The 20,476-nt window shown below is 46.4% G+C and overlaps 1 protein-coding gene across 9 annotated transcripts in view; it reads right to left on the bottom strand.

Annotated features, from left to right (window-relative positions):
* Positions 1–20,476, bottom strand: part of THOC5 (THO complex subunit 5) — a 46,689-nt gene that overhangs the window by 21,210 nt on the left and 5,003 nt on the right. For 3 of the 9 annotated variants that reach the window (XM_028827866.2, XM_077950207.1, XM_077950203.1), the window contains exons 1-8: positions 20,044–20,091; positions 18,605–18,720; positions 16,934–17,065; positions 11,276–11,419; positions 9,931–10,044; positions 9,370–9,467; positions 7,829–7,975; positions 4,077–4,191 (exon numbers count right to left, since the gene is read on the bottom strand). In XM_028827866.2, the coding sequence (XP_028683699.1) occupies positions 4,077–4,191; positions 7,829–7,975; positions 9,370–9,467; positions 9,931–10,044; positions 11,276–11,419; positions 16,934–17,029 (714 nt within the window). In that variant the 5' untranslated portion in view covers positions 17,030–17,065; positions 18,605–18,720; positions 20,044–20,091. Of the gene's footprint in view, positions 1–4,076; positions 4,192–7,828; positions 7,976–9,369; positions 9,468–9,930; positions 10,045–11,275; positions 11,420–16,933; positions 17,108–18,604; positions 18,721–20,043; positions 20,092–20,476 lie in introns of those variants that run through there. The other 6 variants (XM_077950206.1, XM_028827865.2, XM_028827867.2 and 3 more) reach the window with 3 other exon arrangements.

Below are 20,476 nucleotides of genomic sequence, written 5' to 3'. Positions count from 1 at the left end.
CCTGTAATCCCAGCTACTCGGGAGGCTGAGGCAGGAGAATCACTTGAACCCAGGAAGTGGAGGTTGCGGTGAGCCAAGATCGTGCCATTGCACTCCAGCCTGGGCAGCAAGAACAAAACTCTGTCTCAAAAAAACAAACAAACAAAAAACAATAAACAAGCAGGCTGGGCCTGTAATCCCAGCACTTTGGGAGGCCAAGGCAGGTGGATCACCTGAGGTCAGGAGTTTGAGACCAGCCTGGCCAACATGGTAAAACCCAATCTCTGCTAAAGATACAAAAATTGGCCAAGTGTGGTGGCACGCACCTGTAATCCCAGCTACTCGAGAGACTGAGGCAGAAGAATTGCTTGAACCTGGGAGACAGAGGATGCAGTGAGTCAAGATTGTACCACTGTACTCCAGCCTGGGCAACAGAGCAAGACTGCCTCAAAATAAAATTAAAATAAAACATAAAATAAAATAAACAAATGAAAGGCATATAAGCCTCTACACAAAAACCTGAGAAATGAAAAGTCTAAAATAAGTGGATACATATGAATGTCAATGGCCTGGAAGACTCAAATATTGTCCAGGTAACAGTTTATTCTAAAGTGGTCTGCTGATTCAATGCAATCCCAATCAAAATCCCAGCAGGTAAGAACAGACAATCTCATTCTGAAACTTATATGTAAATGCAAAGGGCCAAGAATAACCAAGACAATCCTGAAGAATTAGGTTGCAACTGTGCATCGAGACTTCTGATAAAGCCACAGTAAATAAGACGGTGTGATACTGTGCACAGATGGACACAGAGATTACACAACTATCCACGTGTACAAAGACATTTGATTTGTGACAAAAGTGGCACTACAGAGCAGTGCGAAGAGAATGTCTTCAATAAATGGTCAGCTAAATACCTATGTGGAAAGAAAAAAATGAATCTTTACCCTTAACTTACACTACATACAAAATCACTTTCAGGATGACTACAGATTTAAAGAGACAGATTTCTTAAACAAGACACAGAAAAAGTACTAACTATAAAGGAAAAGAATAATTACTAAAATTAGGAACATGCACTCATTAAAAGACACCATTAGCAAAGTGAAAAGGCAGGAGGTTACAGAACGGGAAAGATCTGGGAAAACACTCATCTCCAGGCAACCCAACAGAAAAACAGGCAAGAGACTTGCCTAGGCCCATCCCAAGAGGTTATCCAAAAGGCAAAATGTGCTGTGTTCAACATCACTAGTCCTCAGGGAAATAAAAATTTAAACTATAATGGGATCCTCCAGAGTAGTCAAAATTAAGGAGACTGAGAGTATCAAGTGTTGACAAGGATGTAGAACAATTAGAACTTTCATATGGTGCTGGTGGGAATTCCTATAAATTGGTACAATCACTTTAAAAAACTGTTTCAATGTCTACAAAAGCTAAATATATGTATAACATACTGTATGACCTAGCAATTTCATTCCTGGGTATATATTCAACAGATGTACACATGTATGCCAAAGCACACATATAAGAATGCTCATAGCAGCATTATCTGAATGGCCCTAAGCTGGAAACAACCAAATACTAAACATCAGTGAAAACAAACTCCTGCACTCATAAAAGCTCAGATGAATCTTAGAAACATACTGCTGAACAAAAGAAGCCAGATATACGAGTATATACTATGGTTCTCTTTGTATAGAGTTCAAAAACAGGCAAAACGAACCTATGATGTTAGATGTCAAGATTATGGTTACTGGAGTGTGGGGGAAGATAGGGACCGGGAGGGGGAATAAAGGAGCTTCCAGGAAATTGTTAATGTTCTTTCTCTTGGATTTTGGGTGCTGGTTACACAGATGTGTTTCTTAGTTAATATTCATTGAGCCATATACTTGCAAGTTATATGCTTTTCTGTATATACAATTCTGTTTTAAAGTAATACATTGTACATTGTTTTTAAAAGTTGTATTCAAGATCTTAGGCAATGAATTCAGGTTTTGTTTCAGAGATTTTATTTGTGTGCTTTTCTTGTTTTTTTTTCTTTTTTTTCTTGACTTGGGAAAGACTGAACTAGATCGCTTTGAGTTTCAAGTTTGCAGACTCTGCGCAATGCATGAGGATCAATTGCACAATACATAAAGTAAAATGAAAAGCATTTTAGGCCGGGCATGGTGGCTCATGCCTGTAATCCCAGCACTTTGAGAGGCTGAGGCAGGCGGATCATGAGGTCAGGAGATCGAGACCATCCTGGCTAACACAGTGAAACCCCATATCTACTAAAAATACAAAACAAAAAATTAGTTGGGCATGGTGGCAGGCACTTGTAGTCCCAGCTACTTGGGAGGCTGAGGCAGGACAATGGCATGAACCCGGGAGGCAGAGCTTGCAGTGAGCCGAGACTGCACCACTGCACTCCAGCCTGGGCAACAGAGTGAGACTCTGTCTGAAAAAAAAAAAAAAAAAAAAAAAAAAAAGCCTTTTAGGCCGGGCGTGGGGGCTCATGCCTGTAATCCCAGTACTTTGGGAGGCCGAGGCAGGCGGATCACCTGAGGTCAGGAGTTCAAGACTACTGGCCAACATGGTGAAACCCTATCTCTACTAAAAATACAAAAATTAGCCAGGCGTGGTGGCAGGCGCCTGTAAACCCAGCTACTCGGGAGGCTGAGGCAGGAGAATCGCTTGAACCTGGGAGGCAGAGGTTGCAGTGAGCCGAGATGGCGCCACTCCACTCCAGCCTGGGCAACAAAGCAACTCTGTCTCAAAAAAAAAAAAAGGCATCTTAAAGTCATGGGGGGCGGCGGCAAAGGTGGGTAAGGAAAAGGGGAAAAAAAGTGGTATTCAAGTTTGTAAAACAAAAGCTCCCAGTTCCCAGTCCTCAAGGTAGCTGTTAATGGTTTGGTATGAATATAGACTTTTCCAAGTATATACCCAACTCCTATATGTATATAGCCCTACAGATACTTTGTAAACTAAGATATAGAAATGAGCTTATACTATATGTTCTACAACTTGCATTTTTTTGTTTAATAATATGACAGATCTTCTTTCATATTTCAGTTATTCTGTCAGTGGTTCGATATCAGTGGTTTGATTCCACACTTTCATCATAGCTCTAAGGCTGTACCATACAAGAATTTATTTAACCTGTACCCATTTAGAAATTTTCCAGGTAACAAGAGAAAATTTAACCATGCAGAAGCTTTGGTCAAGTACAACCAAAACTTTTAATTTCTGCTCTGTCACCCAGGCTCGAGCGATCCTCCTGCCTCAGCCTTCCAAGTAGCTGGGACAACAGGCACGTGCCACCATGACCAGTTAATTTTTTTTTGTAGAGGTGGGGTCTCCCGATATTGCCCAGGCTGGTCTCAAACTCCTGGGCTCAAGTGATCCTCCCTCCTCAGCCACCCGAAGTGCTAGGATTACAGGCATGAGGCACCGCAAGCAGTCAACAACTGTCCTTCCACACTTAGAGCTGAAGAAAGGAAATATAGAGATTGCCAAATCCTAAGAAAATAAGCAAATTTATCTCTAGGATCCTTTTACAAAGTTCTTTCATATTAGCCATCTACCTTGCTTCACAAAATTATAAGGATTTACACCAAATCTGGCTTCGCAAAGCAAATAAAAAGTGGGCCACCTATACAGAAAGACATTGTATTTTACAGGCCAAGTGTGGACTCTTCCTCATGAGTAAAGTTTTTTTCAGAGTGAGAAGATCTGTTGAGCAGTCTGACCCTGAAGCGTAGTCAGGGGGATCAAACAGACATCCACAAGAAGCAAGTTTAGATGCCTGGAGATTGTGAGGCCAGTGGGGGCCATGCAGGGGGTAAACCAAATTTACACAGTCTGAGAAAGTATACTACCCAGAGGAGGCTCTGGATGAAAATACCCAGGTCAATGCATGTATATATTCCTGAGGCCAGCACTTCTTCCTCCCAGACACAAGCTTATCACACCAACTGGGTAGGGATGCAGACAAGGCCATCCTTATACTATACTCTAATTTAGGGTAATAGACCTGGCAAAGCTCAAAGGGTGACATGGTGTCTGGCAGCGCCTGGTCAGTGGTGAAGGCAAAGCAAAAGGCCAGCGGGCCCCACCTGCATGATGCTGTTGAGGCGGGGCTGGAGGCTGCTCAGGTACTCCTTCTTCACCTCAATCTCCTTGAGAATCTTCTCCTTGTTGGATAGGCACTCTCGATACTTCTCTGCCAGCCTGTGGGGGGAGGAACGAGCATTGTCACCTGATATCCCACTGTGATACCTCAACACGCCTGTTCACCGTCAGACTCCACCTAATGGTAGCAGCCATGATTAACTGCTAATGTTTATCCAGCACTCAATGTGTGCCAGGTACTTTGGTGAGTTCTTTACAAGCATAATTACATTTAATCCTTATAAAGACCCTGGAAAACAGGGACTTTTCTTATCCCCAAAGGAGGAAACCAAGGCTCAGGCAAGTAGATCACTTGCCCAAGGGCATCCAGCCAAGAACAAACACTGTGCTGGGCTTTGGATTCATGTCTCTTGCTCTCCAGAGGCTCTGTCTGCTCTGTAACCACTAGGGGATACACATGCCATCTTCTGTTCCATTTCTTGCTTGAGAGGTAAGACCTAAAACTTTCATAAACATGGACTTAGCAGCTATATAACCCAAAAGAGGCCCATGGACTGGCCTGGTTGGGACAGGGTGGGAATAGATTCTGGACCAGTGCCACAAGAATGCAGCACTGACAGCTGAGTCTGTGCCCAGCACAATCAGTGGACTGGACAACGGAGTGATAGGCCAGCCCCATTTGCTAAGACACTGACACAAATTTCCTAAGAACCAGACTCAGTTGGGCACGGTGGCTCACGCCTGTAATCCCAGCACTTTGGGAGGCCCAGGCAGGCGGATCACCTGAGGTCAAGAGTTCGAGACCAGCCTGGCCAACATGGTGAAACCCCGTCTCTACTAAAAAAATTAGCCGGGCACAGTGGCATGCGCCTGTAATCCCAGCTACTCAGGAGGCTGAGGCAGGAGAACTGCCTGAAGCCAGGAGGCGGATGTTTCAGTGAGACAAGATAGCACCACTGCATTCCAGCCTGGGAAACAGAGCAAGACTCCATCTCAAAAAAAAAGAAAAAAAGAACCAGATTCATGCTTACTAAATTCATAATATGAACCGAAAACAGAGAATACATTCCATAACAGAAAAAGGCAAGTATACAGCTACTTCACCAACAAAAAACCAGAACAAATGTGCCAATCAAAAGCCCTAGTATTCTTGTACAAATATGAAAGGGGAAAAAGTTACCATGAATGGAAAGGATGCAACCGTGAAAAGTTCATTACAGAAAAAAAAACAAAACCACTGTATTTTTAGAATGACTTAGATTAAAACACATAGTACTGGCCAGACACAGTGGCTCATGCCTAAAATCCCAGCACTTTGGAAGCCCAAGGCAGGTGGATCACCTGAGGTCAGGAGTTTGAGACCAGCCTGGCCAACATGGTGAAACCCCCGTCTTTATTAAAAATACAAAAATTGGCCGGGCGCGGTGGCTCAAGCCTGTAATCCCAGCACTTTGGGAGGCCGAGACGGGCGGATCACGAGGTCGGGAGATCGAGACCATCCTGGCTAACATGGTGAAACCCCGTCTCTACTAAAAAAATACAAAAAACTAGCCAGGCGAGGTGGCGGGCGCCTGTAGTCCCAGCTACTCGGGAGGCTGAGGCAGGAGAATGGCGTGAACCCGGGAGGTGGAGCTTGCAGTGAGCTGAGATCCGGCCACTGCACTCCAGCCTGGGCGACAGAGCGAGACTCCGCCTCAAAAAAAAAAAAAAAAAAAATACAAAAATTGGCTGGGCGTGGTGGCTCATACCTGTAAATTCCAACACTTTGGGAGGCTGGCGGGCGAAACATGAGGTCAAGAGATAGAGACCATCTTGGCCAACATGGTGAAACCCCGCTTTTACTAAAAATACAAAAATTAGCTGGGCATGGTGGAACATGCCTGTACTCCCAGCTACTCGGGAGGCTGAGAGGCAGGAGAATTGGTTGAACCAGGGAGGCGGAGGTTGCAGTGAGCCGAGATCATGCCATTGCATTCCAGCCTGGGCGACGAGAGTGAAACTCCATGTCAAAAAAATAAATAAATAAAACTCTTTATTAGTATAGAAAAGTTTATACCTAAAGTGTGACTTGAAGTATTATTTATGACAGCAAAAAAAAATGGCAACAACCTAAAATCCAACAGGGGAATAATTTTGTGAATTTTTCTATACACTAGGATATACACTAGAATGTTGCACAACCTCCTGAAAAAATGTTTACAAAGCTTTATGCCACAGGCATACATTTATAGATAAGGGGGGGAAAGGCAAAATACAAAATTAGATTTATGGTACAAAAGATAAGGTCTTCGGCATTAAAATTTTTTTTTTTTTTTTTTTTTGAGACGGAGTCTCGCTGTGTCGCCCAGGCTGGAGTGCAGTGGCCGGATCTCAGCTCACTGCAAGCTCCGCCTCCCGGGTTTGCGCCATTCTCCTGCCTCAGCCTCCCGAGTAGCTGGGACTACAGGCGCCCGCCACCTCGCCCGGCTAGTTTTTTTATATTTTTAGTAGAGACGGGGTTTCACCATGTTAGCCAGGATGGTCTCGATCTGCTGACCTTGTGATCCGCCCGTCTCGGCCTCCCAAAGTGCTGGGATTACAGGCTTGAGCCACCGCGCCCGGCGGCATTAAAATTTGAAAGAGAGACCAGGCATGGTAACTCACACCTATAATCCCAGCACTTGGGGAGGCCAAGGTGGGAGAATCACTTGAAGCCAGGAGTTCAAGACCAGCTTGGGTAACAGAGTGAGACCCCTGCTCTACAAAAATAAAAATATTAGCCAGGCATGGTGGCAGGCACCCATAGTCCTGGCTACTTGGGAGGCTGAGGCAGAAGGATCACTTGAGCCCAGGATGTCAAGGCTGAAATGAGTCGTTGTCATGCCCCAGTGCTCCATCCTGAGCAATAGAGTGAAATGCCATCTCTTTAAAAAAAAAAAAAAACGGGGGGCCCGGCTCAGTGGCTCACACCTGTAATCCCAGCACTTTGGGAGGCCAAGACAGGCAGATCAGTTGAGATCAGGAGTTCGAGATCAGCCTAGCCAACATGGTAAAATCCCGTCTCTACAAAAAATACAAATAATAGATGGGCATGGTGGTATGCACCTACCACCCAGCTCCTTGGGAGGCTGAGGACTGACAATCACTTAAAGCCGGGAGGTGGAAGTTGCAGTGAACTGAGGTCACGCCACTGCACTCCAGCCTGGGAGACAGAGTGAGACTCCATCTCAAAAAAAAAAAAAGCTCTTAAGCAATTATAACCCCAATCCCATCCATGATGAGGTTGGTGAAGTTTAAACTATCCAGTGTGAATTAATCATAAAATGGATTTGGTCTTAGAAACTATTCTGAGAGTTCCATAGTGCTTTGCTGCGTTATCCTGGGTCATGACAAAGCACTGACACTTTATGGTTAAAAGGTCAGGAAGGGGCCAGGCGCGGTGGCTCAAGCCTGTAAACCCAGCACTTTGGGAGGCCGAGACGGGCGGATCACGAGGTCAGGAGATCGAGACCATCCTGGCTAACACGGTGAAACCCCGTCTCTACCAAAAAATATAAAAAAAAAAAACTAGCCAGGCGAGGTGGCGGGCGCCTGGAGTCCCAGCTACTCGGGAGGCTGAGGCAGGAGAATGGCGTAAACTCGGGAGGCGGAGCTTGCAGTGAGCTGAGATCCGGCCACTGCACTCCAGCCCGGGCGACAGAGCGAGACTCCGTCTCAAAAAAGAAAAAAAAAAAGGTCAGGAAGGAGGAAATGTTACCTTTTCCGCTGCTCCAGCTCCCAGTCTAGACGTGCCAGTGTTTGCTGGTGAGGGTCTCCCATGGTGACTTCGGCCTTGCTGATATCTGGTGGAGCCTCCTTATAAAACTCCTCTAAACTGACCAGATCAATTTCTTCGTGCTTCGACCTACAGACAAAAACATGACATTGTGCTGCCGTTCTCAGGAAACAAAATTGTAGTTTAAGTAAAATTGTAGTTTAAGTTCCACTATATTCTGGGTTTGTCAGTTTCCATTTGCATGATGATTACAGACCAGTGCATCACATTATTTTGTTTTTGATACCTTTTTAATTTTGAAATAGTTTAAGACTGCAAGAAGGTTCAAAAATAATACTGAGAATTTATTTCCTCCATGTACCCTTCACCCAAGTTCCCCCAATGATACTAACTTATCTAACCACATTATACATTGTCAAAACCAGGAACTGACAATGGTACAATATTGTTAACTCAAGTACAGACCTGATGCAGATTTCACCTTTATTCGTATTTAACTTTTACTAGGTAATGATTTTGTGGAACAGATAAAGATGTCTCTCAAAAATCAGCATCAGGGATGGGCACGGTGGCTCACGCCTGTAATCCCAGCACTTTGGGAGGCCGAGACGGGTGGATCACGAGGTCAGGAGATCAAGACCATCCTGGCTAACACGGTGAAACCCCGTCTCTACTAAAAAATACAAAAAACTAGCCGGGCGAGGTGGCGGGCGCCTGTAGTCCCAGCTACTCGGGAGGCTGAGGCAGGAGAATGGCGTAAACTCGGGCGGCGGAGCTTGCAGTGAGCTGAGATCCAGCCACTGCACTCCAGCTTGGGCGACAGAGCAAGACTCCGTCTCAAAAAAAAAAGAAAAAAAAAAAAAAGAAAGGAAAACTGGGCCAAAAGGTTAAAAGGATGTGACTGGAAGTGAGTTGCTCCCATACAATGTACCCAGGAATCAAACTGGTAATGTAAAGACCCCCGATAGGGAGAGAGAAACCTGCTTTTTACCAAGTGCAGAGCTCAAAACTCAAAAAGGTCAAAGAGACTTTTGAGATTCTTTATGCGCCTGAAACTATGGCTTGCAATTCTCCCACATTCACCCTTGCAATTTGCCCTTCTCCCAGATCCTAGTTTCCTAAGCTCATCAGACTTCTTTTTAAAGAGAGACTTACAGGTGTGGTGGCTCACGCCTGTAATCCCAGCACTTTGGGAGGCCAAGGCAGGAGGATCACCTGAGGTCAGGAGTTCAAGACCAGCCTGGCAAACATGGCAAAACCCCGTCTCTACTAAAAATACAAAAATTAGCCAGGTGTAGTGGTGGGTGCCTGTAGTGGGAGGCTGAGGCAGGAGAATCGCTTGAACCCAGGAGGTGGAGGTTGCAGTGAGCTGAGATTCTGCCACTGCACTCCAGAGTGGGTGACAGAGCAAGACTCCATCTCAAAAACAAACAAACAAAAGAAACAGACTTACAGCGAGCTACACGGGAAAAAGCAATTACCGAGAGACCACATGTGCCAAAGCCCTGTCCTCCCAAACTCACTTAAACTCCAAACATTTGGTGATCTCCTTCTGTAGGTGCATCACCTCATACAACAGGTTCTGGAGCTGCAAGTGATAGGCATCTACTTTCTGCTTAGCCTGAAAGGAGGATAAGATCAGAGGTGAGCAGGGCAAGTAAGGATGGGGCAGAGGAGAGGGTCAGCAAACTAAGAGAAGGTGTAAAGGGAATAAAGAAGGGGATGGGGCTGGGTGCAGTGGATCACGTCTGTAATCCCAGCACTTTGGGAGGCTGAGGCGGGTGGATCACCTGAGCTCAGGAGTTCAAGACAAGCCTGGCCAACAAGGTGAAACCCCATCTCTACTAAAAACTACAAAAAGTAGCCGGGCATGGTGGTGGTGGCAGGCACCTGTAATCCCAGCTACTTCGGAGGCTGAGGCAGGAGAACTGCTTGAAGCTGGGAGGCAGAGGATGCGGTGAGCCAAGATCGAGATTGTGCCACTGCACTCTAGCCTGGGGGACAGAACGAGACTGTCTCCAAAAAAAAAAGAAGGGGATGAGGAGGAGAAAGGAGGAAGGTTAATTAAACCTTTTAACTCCTACCTCGTGGGTCTGATCTCTTCCTTTCTTCAACCTGATGTGGGCTAATCGGTTAAGCTTCTTTAGAGTCATGAAATGCACACAGCTCTGAATCCTCCGTTCTTCAATTTCGATTGCCTGTGAGCAAAGAAAACAGTAAAGCCCACTGAGACAGGCGCTTGCTCAGCTTCCTTCCGTCCCTCACCACCGACCCATCCTCATCTGGGGCCAAACATAGGCACTGGAGGGAGCCCAGAACCATGAGAAAAGTCATGAAGAAAATAAGAGGGATGGAAGGCCGGGCGCGGTGGCTCAAGCCTGTAATCCCAGCACTTTGGGAGGCCGAGGCGGGTGGATCACAAGGTCAGGAGATCGAGACCACAGTGAAACCCCGTCTCTACTAAAAATACAAAAAATTAGCCGGGCGCAGTGGCGGGCGCCTGTAGTCCCAGCTACTCAGGAGGCTGAGGCAGGAGAATGGCGTGAACCCAGGAGGCGGAGCTTGCAGTGAGCCGAGATCGCGCCACTGCACTCCAGCCTGGGCAACAGCGTGAGACTCCGTCTCAAAAAAAAAAAGAAAAAAAAAAAAAAAAAAAAAGAGGGATGGTTATATAAGGAAAACGCTTAAGAATCTCAGGCAAAAAAAAAGCAATTTCTGCTTGGACTAGAGTAACAGGAATTGAAGTTGGAATAAAGGCAGCGAAGGCACAATCTGTCTCTACAGATCCTACGCAGAGATCCCGGCAATAGTAACATCTTGCCATAAAATTTGACCTCTATAAATAACATTACAGGATAACTTAAATGGAAAATCACAGAATTATAGCCATAAAGCTTGGCTACAATAGATTGAATGCAATAATCGTAAGAAAACTTGTCAGCATAGGCACGAATATGTGCAATTCCTGGAAAAAAAATGGATTTTTTAAAAACTTATCAAGTTTTTAGTCACGTTGTTTAATTTATCTGCCCCTAAAACCTCATTTATTCACTTACTATTAATGATAATTTCATTTTTGGTGTCTATAATTTATTTATACATATCAATCTTTGTATCAAGCAAATGTATAAGTACTATTATCATTTCTCAACACCTAGCAAAATGCCTGGCACTTAATAAATATTAATTGGATAAATGATCAAATTAGTAGGGAAAAATTAATTATCCTATACTTTCATTACTGTAATTGGTGACTGAGTGGTGATGAGAAGTTCCAATAAATTAATAGGTTTTGGGAGCCCTGAGGCTCCAGTCACCTGATCATGGCTAGGACAGAAGACCAAGATCAGGAAGGGCCCTGGTAGGTGCAAAAACAGCCTCATCTATGCATACCCACCAGGTTCACGGCCACGTGGTCCCCCTTCTTACCACATCCTTGCCACCCCTGCTCTTCAGGTCTTGGATCTCAGCCATCAGCCTCTGTAGCTCCTGGCAGGTGTACTTGTATAACTCATAGTCTCTGCCAGGGTCCCGCAGATCCACCTCGGCCTCCTCACTGTAGTATTTACCTTCCTGTAGAGGTAAGGATAAAGGCTCTGTGTCCGTGAGGTAAAAGTCTCCCTGTTGGGATCAGGGACACTTGGCTGACATCTCTTGTTAGATAAAAACAGTAACAATGAAGCCCCAATCAGGTCTCTAAAAGATCTGATCCTTAAATCAAATGCTTTTCTTCTCTTCAAAATAGAAACCTCTTTTGCTCTTTTTTCTTTTTTTTTTTTTTTGAGACGGAGTCTTGCTGTGTCACCCAGGCTGGAGTGCAGTGGCGCAATCTCGGCTCACTGCAAGCTCCGCCTCCCGGGTTCACGCCATTCTCCTGCCTCAGCCTCCCGAGTAGCTGGGACTACAGGCACCCGCCACTGCGCCCGGCTAATTTTTTCCATTTTTAGTAGAGACGGGGTTTCACCATGGTCTCGATCTCCTGACCTTGTGATCCGCCCGCCTCGGCCTCCCAAAGTGCTGGGATTACAGGCGTGAGCCACCGCGCCCGGCCATCTTTTGCTTTCTGATTGCAGAGTAATGCATGCCTGATGTCAAAGATTCAGAATATACAGAGTAGTATCAAAAAGAAAACAGAAAAATTGCCTATAATTTCGCCTCAGTCCGAAACACCACCACTGTGAAGACTGTGGATAAATAAACATTTTATTTGTAAACAAAACGGGATCATATCATCTGTGCTGTTAAGTGCGACTTCCCACCTGTATTAGTCCACTTTCACGCTGCCAATAAAGACACACCTGAAACTGGGAACAAAAAAAGATTTAATTGGACTTACAGTTCCACATAGCTGAGGAGGCCTCAGAATCATGGCGGGAGGTGAAAGGCACTTCTTACGTGGCAGCGGCAAGAGAAAAATGAGGAGGAAGCAAAAGCAGAAACCCCTTATAAACCCATCAGATGTCGCGAGACTTATTCACTATCATGATAATAGCACGGGAAGGACTGGCCCCCATGATTCAATTACCTCCCTCTGGGTCCCTCCCACAACATGTGCCAATTCTGGGAGATACAATTAAAGTTGAGATTGAAAACCAAACCATATAATTCCGCCCCTGGCCCCTCCAAATCTCATGTCCTCACATTTCAAAACCAATCATGCCTTCCCAACAGTCGCCCAAAGTCTTAACTCATTTCAGCATTAACCCAAAAGTCCACAGTCCAAAATCTCATCTGAGACAAGGAAAGCCCCTTCCGCCTATGAGCCTGTAAAATCGAAAGCAAGCTAGTTACTTCCTAGATACAATGGGGGTACAATGGGGTGAATATAGCCATTCCAAATGGGAGAAATTGGCCAAAACAAAGGGGTTACAGAGCCCATGCAAGTCCAAAATCCAGCGGGACAGTCAAATTTTAAAGCTCCAAAATGATCTCCTTTGACTCCAAGTCTCACATCCAGGTCACGCTGATGCAAAAGGCGGGTTCCCATGGTCTTGGGCAGCTCTGCCCCTGTGGCTTTGCAGGATACATTCTCCCTCCCTCCTGGCTGCTTTCATAGGCTGGCATTGAGTGTTTGCAGCTTTTCCAGGTGCATTGTCCAAGCCATTGGTGGATCAACCATTCTAGGATCTGGAGGGACGGTGGCCCTCTTCTCACAGTTCCACTAGGCAGTGCCTCAGTAGGGACTCTGTGTGGGGACTCTAACCCCACATTCCCTTCCACACTGCCCTAGCAGAGGTTCTCCATGAGCGCGCCGGCAGCAAACTTTTGCTTGGGAATCCAGGCGTCTCCATACATCTGAAATCCAGGCGGAGCAAATCTCCATTCTTGACTTCTGTGTACCCACAGGCTCAACACCACATGGAAGCTGCCAAAGCTTGGGGCTTCCACCCTCTGAAGCTACAGCCCAAGCTCTACATTGGCCCCTTTCAGCTATGCCTAGAGTGGCTGGGACACAGGGCACCAAGTCCCTAGGCTGCATACAGCACAGGGACCCTGGGACTGGCCCACAAAACCACTTTTTCCTCCTGGGCCTCTGGGCCTGTGATGGGAGGGGCTGCCATGAAGGTCTCTGACAAGGCCTAGAGACGTGTTCCCCATGGTGTTGGAGATTAACATTAGGCTTCCTGCTACTTATGCAAATTTCTGCAACCAACTTGAATTTCTCCTCAAAAAACGGGTTTTTATTTTTTTATTTTTATTTTTTTTTAATTTTTTTATTTTTGAGACAGAGTCTCAGTCTTGTCACCCAGGCTGGAGTGCAGTGGCGTGATCTCAGTTAACTGCAAACTTCGCCTTCCAGGTTCAGGCAATTCTCCTGCTTCAGGCTCATGGGTAGCTGGGATTACAGGTACCTGCCACCAGGCCCGGCTAATTTCTGTATTTCTAGTAGAGATGGGGTTTCACCATGTTGCCCAGGCTAGTCTTGAACTCCTGACCCCAAGTGATCTGCCCACCTTGGCCTCCCAAAGTGCTGGGATTACAGGCGTGAGCCACTGCGCATAACCCAGTCACCTTTTGAAAGATTTGCTGCTTATAAATTTCTTCCACCGGATACCCTAAATCATCTCTCTCAAGTTCAAAGTTCCACAAATCTCCAGGGCAGGGGCAAATGTCTCCAATCTCTTTGCTAAAACACAACAAGAGTCACCTTTGCTCCAGTTCCCAACAAGTTCCTTATCTCCATCTGAGACCACCTCAGGCTGGACCTTATTGTTCATATTATCATCAACTATTTTTTTTTGGGATGGAGTCTCACTGTGTCGCTCAGGTTGGAGTGCAGTGGCATGATCGCGGCTCACTGCAACCTCCACTTCCTTGGTTCAAGCAATTCTCTGCCCTCAGCCTCCCGAGTAGCTGGGATTACAGGCGCCTGCCACCACGCCCGGCTAAATTTTTTTTTTTTTTTTGAGATGGAGTCTCGCTTTGTTGCCCAGGCTGGAGCGCAGTGGCCGGATCTCAGCTCACTGCAAGCTCCGCCTCCCGGGTTTATGCCATTCTCTTGCCTCAGCCTCCCGAGTAGCTGGGACTACAGGCGCCCACCACCTCGCCCGGCTAGTTTTTTGTATTTTTTTTAGTAGAGACGGGGTTTCACCGTGTTAGCCAGGATGGTCTCGATCTCCTGACCTCATGATCTGCCCGTCTCGGCCTCCCAAAGTGCTGGGATTACAGGCTTGAGCCACCGCACCCGGCCTAATTTTTTTGTATTTTTAGTAGAGACAGGGTTTCACCATCTTAGCCAGGCTGGTCTTGAACTCCTGACCTTATGATCCATCTGCCTCAGCGTCCCAAAGTGCTGGGATTACAGGCGTTAGCCACCGTGTCCAGCCCATTATCAGTATTTTTGTCAAAGCCATTCAACAAGTCTCTAGAAGGTTCCAAACTTTCCCACATTTTCCTGTCTTCTTCTGAGCCCTCCAAACTGTTCCAACCTCTGCCTGTTACTTAGGGCCAAAGTCGCTTTCACATTTTCAGGTATCTTTTCAGCAACCCCCCAACTCTACTGGTATGAATCTACTGTATTAGTTCGTTTTCATGCTGCTGATAGATACACCTGAAATTGGGAACAAAAAGAGGTTTAATTGGACTTACAGTTCCACATGGCTGGGGAAGCCTCAGAAACATGGCAAGAGGTAAAAGGCACTTTTTACATGATGGTGGCAAGAGAAAAATGAGGAGGAAGCAAAACCAGAAACCCCTGATAAGCCCATCAGATCTTGTGAGGCTTATTCACTATGAGAACAGCATGGGAAAGACCTGCCCCCATGATTCAATTACCTCCCTATAGGTCCCTCCCACAACACGTGGCAATTCTGGGAGATACAATTCAAGATGAGATTTGAGTGGGGACATGGTCAAACCATATGACCATCCCAGTAAATATAGATCTCAATCAAAATGGCTGCATGGTAGTCTACTATAGAGAGGAATTCCAGCTGGGTGCAGGGTGACTCACACCTATAATCCCAATACCTTGGGAGGCCAAGGCAGGCAGACCACTTAAGCTCAGGTGTTTGAGACCACCTTGAGCAACGTGGCAAAACCCCGTATCTACAAAAAATACAAAATTAGCTGGGCATGGTGGCACACAGCTGTGGTCCCAGCTACTTGGGAGATTGAGCTGGGAGGATCGCTAAAGCCCAAGAGAGGGAGTCAGCAGTCAGCCAAAATCGTGCCACTGTACTCTGGCATGAGTGACAGAGTGAGACCTTGTCTCAAAAAAAATTTTTTTTAAATAGCTAAGTCACAAAGGAAGTTGACAGATTCAAGAACAGAGAAACAGACAAAATGAAGAAAAGAACCTGCCGACCACGAGCTCTCAGACCATAACAGTAACATTATTTTGAATCGAATTAGAAATATATGAATATTCATATATATATTTTTTGGAGACAAAAGTCTCGCTCTGTTGCCCAGGCCAGAATGCAGTGACTCCATCTCGGCTCACGGCAACCTCTGCCTACTGGGCTCAAGTGATTCTCCTGCCTCAGCCTCCCAAGTAGCTGGGATTATAGGAGTGTACCACCACGGCAGGCCAAAATATATGAATATATTCTTTTTTTTTTTTTGAGAGAGAGTCTCGCTCTGCCCCCCAGGCTGGAGTGCAGTGGTGCAATCTCGGCTCACTGCAAGCTCCACCTCCCGGGTTCACACCATTCTCCTGCCTCAGCCTCCTGAGGCTCATGACACCCGGCTAATTTTTTTTTGTATTTTTTAGTAGCGACTGGGTTTCACTGTGTTAGCCAGGACGGTCTTGATCTGCTGACCTCGTGATCCGCCTGCCTCAGCCTCCCAAAGAGCTGAGATTACAGGTGTGAGCCACCGTGCCCGACTATGAATATATTCTTATAAGAAATTCAAAGTTTCAAATCTCCTTGACCACCTGCCTCCACACCTACTTCCTCCCAAGATTTAGGCACTGTTACCAGTTTGATGTGTATCTTTCCAGATCTTTCCTATTTACTTACATATACAGGTACCCACAGAAATTTATAGTTCTCCTTTTGGGTGAGTCTTTTCTATTTTCTAACATAAAGGGCTCACATTACACATGTTATGCTCTAGCTTTCTTCTTACACTTAACACTTTCTCTTGGAGATCTATCCTTGTCCTTACACACATACCACACATACTGACTTCCTTCTTTTCAACTGTACCATAATATCCCATAGTGTGGCTATACCATAGTGGAGTCACTCTTTTATTTTTGGAGACAGAGTTTGCAGGTATTGTCTCAGCAGCACACCCTGGGATTCAACATATCTGAAGCTCCAGTGCCATGCTGCAGATGGACTGCCTTCTTCTGACCATCAGGAAAACTGGAGACACATTATCATACTGGAATACATTCTCTGTGCAGGTGCTAATCATGTCTAATACAGGCTTGTTGGTTTTGGAGATGCTGCAGCTAAACCGGATGTGGACACTCAGGTTTTGTGAAGAAACGGGAATCCCAGTCACCTGATCAAGTGGAAGCCACCAAAAAGTTGTACCTGGTAGATGCGACCCCGAGCTGCTGTAAACACATAGCCAGGTGCTTGGCCATGAGATGTAATTTCTCAGCAGCATGGCAACCCTGACTGATCTCACCTGCTCAGTGTCAGATCGATTCCGCTTTCCTTCAGCTGGGGCTCCATCACTTCGGATGACTTTGGGCTTCCGTTTTTTGCTCGATTCTGATGACATGGTTGTTCCTTGATGTCAGGAGGAAACAGCAGAGACCTGTTAAGAAGAGAAAGCTTTTGACATTCTTCTGGAGCCGAACTAGCAGTTCTGGCCACTTACAGACTCGGTAACTCAAGAAAAGTCATTTAACCCCTCAAAGCCTCAATTTAACCCTCTATAATACAACAGGGAAGCATCCCTCAGCCCGTCCAAAACAAACTCCACCGCCTTTTATAAAAAGGCATCACCACCCACCCCCACTGATCTCGGAATCATCTTCTTCAACCTCTCCCTTCCCTGCCTTCACCCACATCCTGCTCCACACTCTCCACAGAAGAGACCTGCATTCAAGGGTCCGCTCAGCTATCCAGGCACCATGTGTCTCTCCATCTCAACACCCTATTCCAAGCCCTCCACATTCCTCTCCAGGACTACTCTTAACAGTCTTGCCCAACAATACTGTCTAAATTATCTTTCTTAAAAAAGACCAACCTAATTAATGACTCTCCTGTTTCAAAACTTTTGCTGGCTCTTCATAATGCACTGAATACCCATATTCCCTGACCTGTCATAAAGACCCTTGATGGTTTGTCCCCAACCCATCTTCCCAATTTCATTTCTTGCATTCCCATTCCTACTGACCTTCCCACTGTCCCCAACCTCTGCTCCTGGCCGCAATTACACCCTGCAATCCCAGTTCTCCAAACACTCCACGTCCTTTCCCCTGCTTGCAAAGCTCTTCCTCCCTATATCCAAGACCAAGCAAAGCTCATCTGCTCTAGGAAGCCTGTCAGGTCTCCTCAAAGCACTCTTTTGGCTACTTTGGGTACACTGTTACGGAATTTATCTCTGCGAATCGTTCACCTGTCTTCCCATGTAGATTGTGAGCTCTATCTTCTTCCCCCTGAGCCTTGCAGAGTGCTCCATAAATTAGTATCCAAACTCCTCAGTCTGGCATTTAAACGCACTCCCACTACTACTGTGATCACTGTGTGCTGGGCCTTGATCCAAGCACTGTATGGGTAAGTTCTCATTTGCTCCTTATAACAAACTTTTCAGATAAGAACTACCACCATTTTACAGACGACAAAACTGAGGCTTGCAACGGGAATTACTTGCCCAAGGTCACATGACTACTATGCTAAAATCTGGATCTATCCAATCAATGCCATACTGGTGCTCTTAACTACACTGTTACGCCTCCTAGTCCTGCCAGCATCTCATCTAGTGATGCCATCGACTCCCAGGTTGATCCTAGAATTTAAAGTATAGAACCTACATTTCATGGGGCTCTAGGGTCACAAAGCATCCTCCCTTGTTGCCTCACCACAGCCTCCTGAGGTGGGCAGCACTGTCCCCTTTACCTTAATCTATCTTGGTCTGTCACCCAAGCTGGAGTGCAGTGGCACAATCATACTCACTGAAGCTTCCACCTCTCTGACTTGAGGCAGCCAATAGTTTGTCATGGTAAAAGTCAGAGAGCCCTGAACTGGAATGTCCGTTCTACTCTTTCACGGCTATGAGTCCCCGGACAAGTCACTTCACTTTTCTCTGGGTCTGATTCCTCACAAATCAAATGAGAATAACAGTCCCTACCACAGGGGTTGCTGTGGGCTTTAACACAGGAGGCATTCCACTGGGGAAGGTGATGAAGATGACCTGGGATTGTGGCTTCAGATGATGCATAGGTGATCTTAAATAATGCTGAACACCTAAGGAGAAAGTTAATCCCTTTTCAATTCTTTTTTGAAACTTCTGATTGCTTCAAGGAGAACATCTAAGTTCCCTAGTTTGTCTTTAACATCTATGAATACCAGTGTTCCTTTGTAACAAAAGAACTCTATCCCACAGCCTTAAACAACAAAATCTAGCCAGAATTTGTTAACAGTGATCTATTTTCATTATATTAACTATATTAATTTTTACCTTCTACATAAAACAAGTGAAAGCAGCTTTCCATTTCTGGTGGAGAGATTTCAAGTTTTCTCTCAAAGTAAATTTTTAGTTTCAAAAGTGACTTGGCTGGGCACAGTGGCTCACGCCTGTAATCCCAGCACTTTGGGAGGCTGAGGCAGGTGGATTACCTGAGGTCAGGAGTTCAAGACCAGCCTGGCCAAAATGGTGAAACCCCGTCTCTACCAAGAATACAAAAATTAGCCGGGTGTGGAGGTGTGCGCCTGTAAGCTCAGCTACTCAGGAAGCTAAGGTAGGAGAACCACCCGAACCCGGGAGGCAGAGGTTGCAACAAGCCGAGATCGCCGCCACTTCACCCCAGCCTGGGAGACAGAGCGAGATTCAGTCTCAACAACAACAACAAAAAAAGTGACTGGGCTCACACCTGTAATCCCAACACTTTGGGAAACCAAGGCAAGCAGAGGCGAAAGAATCGCTTGAGCCCAGGAGTTCAAGACCAGAGTGGGAAACAGAGCGAGACCCCATTTTCAGAAAAAATTTAAAAATTAGCCTAGTGTGGTGACGCACACCTGTGGTCCCAAGCTACTCTGGAGGCTGGGGTGGGAGGATGGCTTGAACCCACAAGTTCCAGGCTGCAGTGAGCTATGATCGCTCAGTCTTGACAACAGGGACCCCGTTGCAAAAAAAAAATTTTTTGGACTGGATTAAAAATTTTTAGTAAACGGTAGTACAGGCGGTAAGTTGATCTGGCAAAGCCTACAAAGACGGGACCTGAAAGGCTTAAGTGTGAGAAATCCTGACTTTGGCAACACAGTAGAGTGCCTGGCACACAGAAAAGCACATTATATGTGAGCTGTTACCATCACCACCATCACCCCCCCCCATCAGGCTACATTTTCACGACCAAGAGGCTGCAACGTGAAGCCTGAGGATGCTGCAGCGAACACTTTTCGGATGAGATAACAGCGCAGCGCCGAGGGGCCGGGGACTGCCGGTAGTGAGGGAGGAGAATCCGGGTCAGACCCCAGCCCAGGGGCGCCCTTTGGGCGATCAGCACCTCAGTCCCGGAGTGCCCGGCCCCGCCCCATATCCCAGCACCGCTGCCCTACTCCCCTCCTCACCTCACAGCTCCGCGAACCTGGAACCGGGAGCAAGCCACTTCCGGAGGCGGAGCAAAGGCGGCTCGCGCACCATAGAGAAGCGGAAGTGAGGAAAGGGCGGCCGATCGGAAGCGAGGCGTGGAGGCCGGAAGCTGAGCGCGGAGGCCCCCGAAGGAGGTGGGGGCGTGGTGAGGCTGTAAAGAACAGACAAAGAGACCTCTTCTTTGTTCACTGTCCCAGGGCCTAAGGCAGTGCCCAGCAACTAGTGGGCGCTCCGCCAAGTAGTTGAATTAATGTTGTGTTATGTCCAAGATAACACGAAAGAACTTGGCAGCGGCCGGAAAGATTTGGGCCCTAAAGGATTTGCATCCATAACGTTGCTGCTTAATTATTATTTTCACCACAATATGCCACACAAGTGAAGGCAACAAGTCAGGGAGGGCATTAACCTCAT

Source organism: Macaca mulatta, chromosome 10, assembly GCF_049350105.2.
Source record: "Macaca mulatta isolate MMU2019108-1 chromosome 10, T2T-MMU8v2.0, whole genome shotgun sequence".
In the NCBI taxonomy this organism is placed as follows: domain Eukaryota; kingdom Metazoa; phylum Chordata; class Mammalia; order Primates; family Cercopithecidae; genus Macaca; species Macaca mulatta.
Note: the sequence above shows the minus strand (reverse complement) of the source record. Positions and strands in the feature narration are given on the sequence as shown.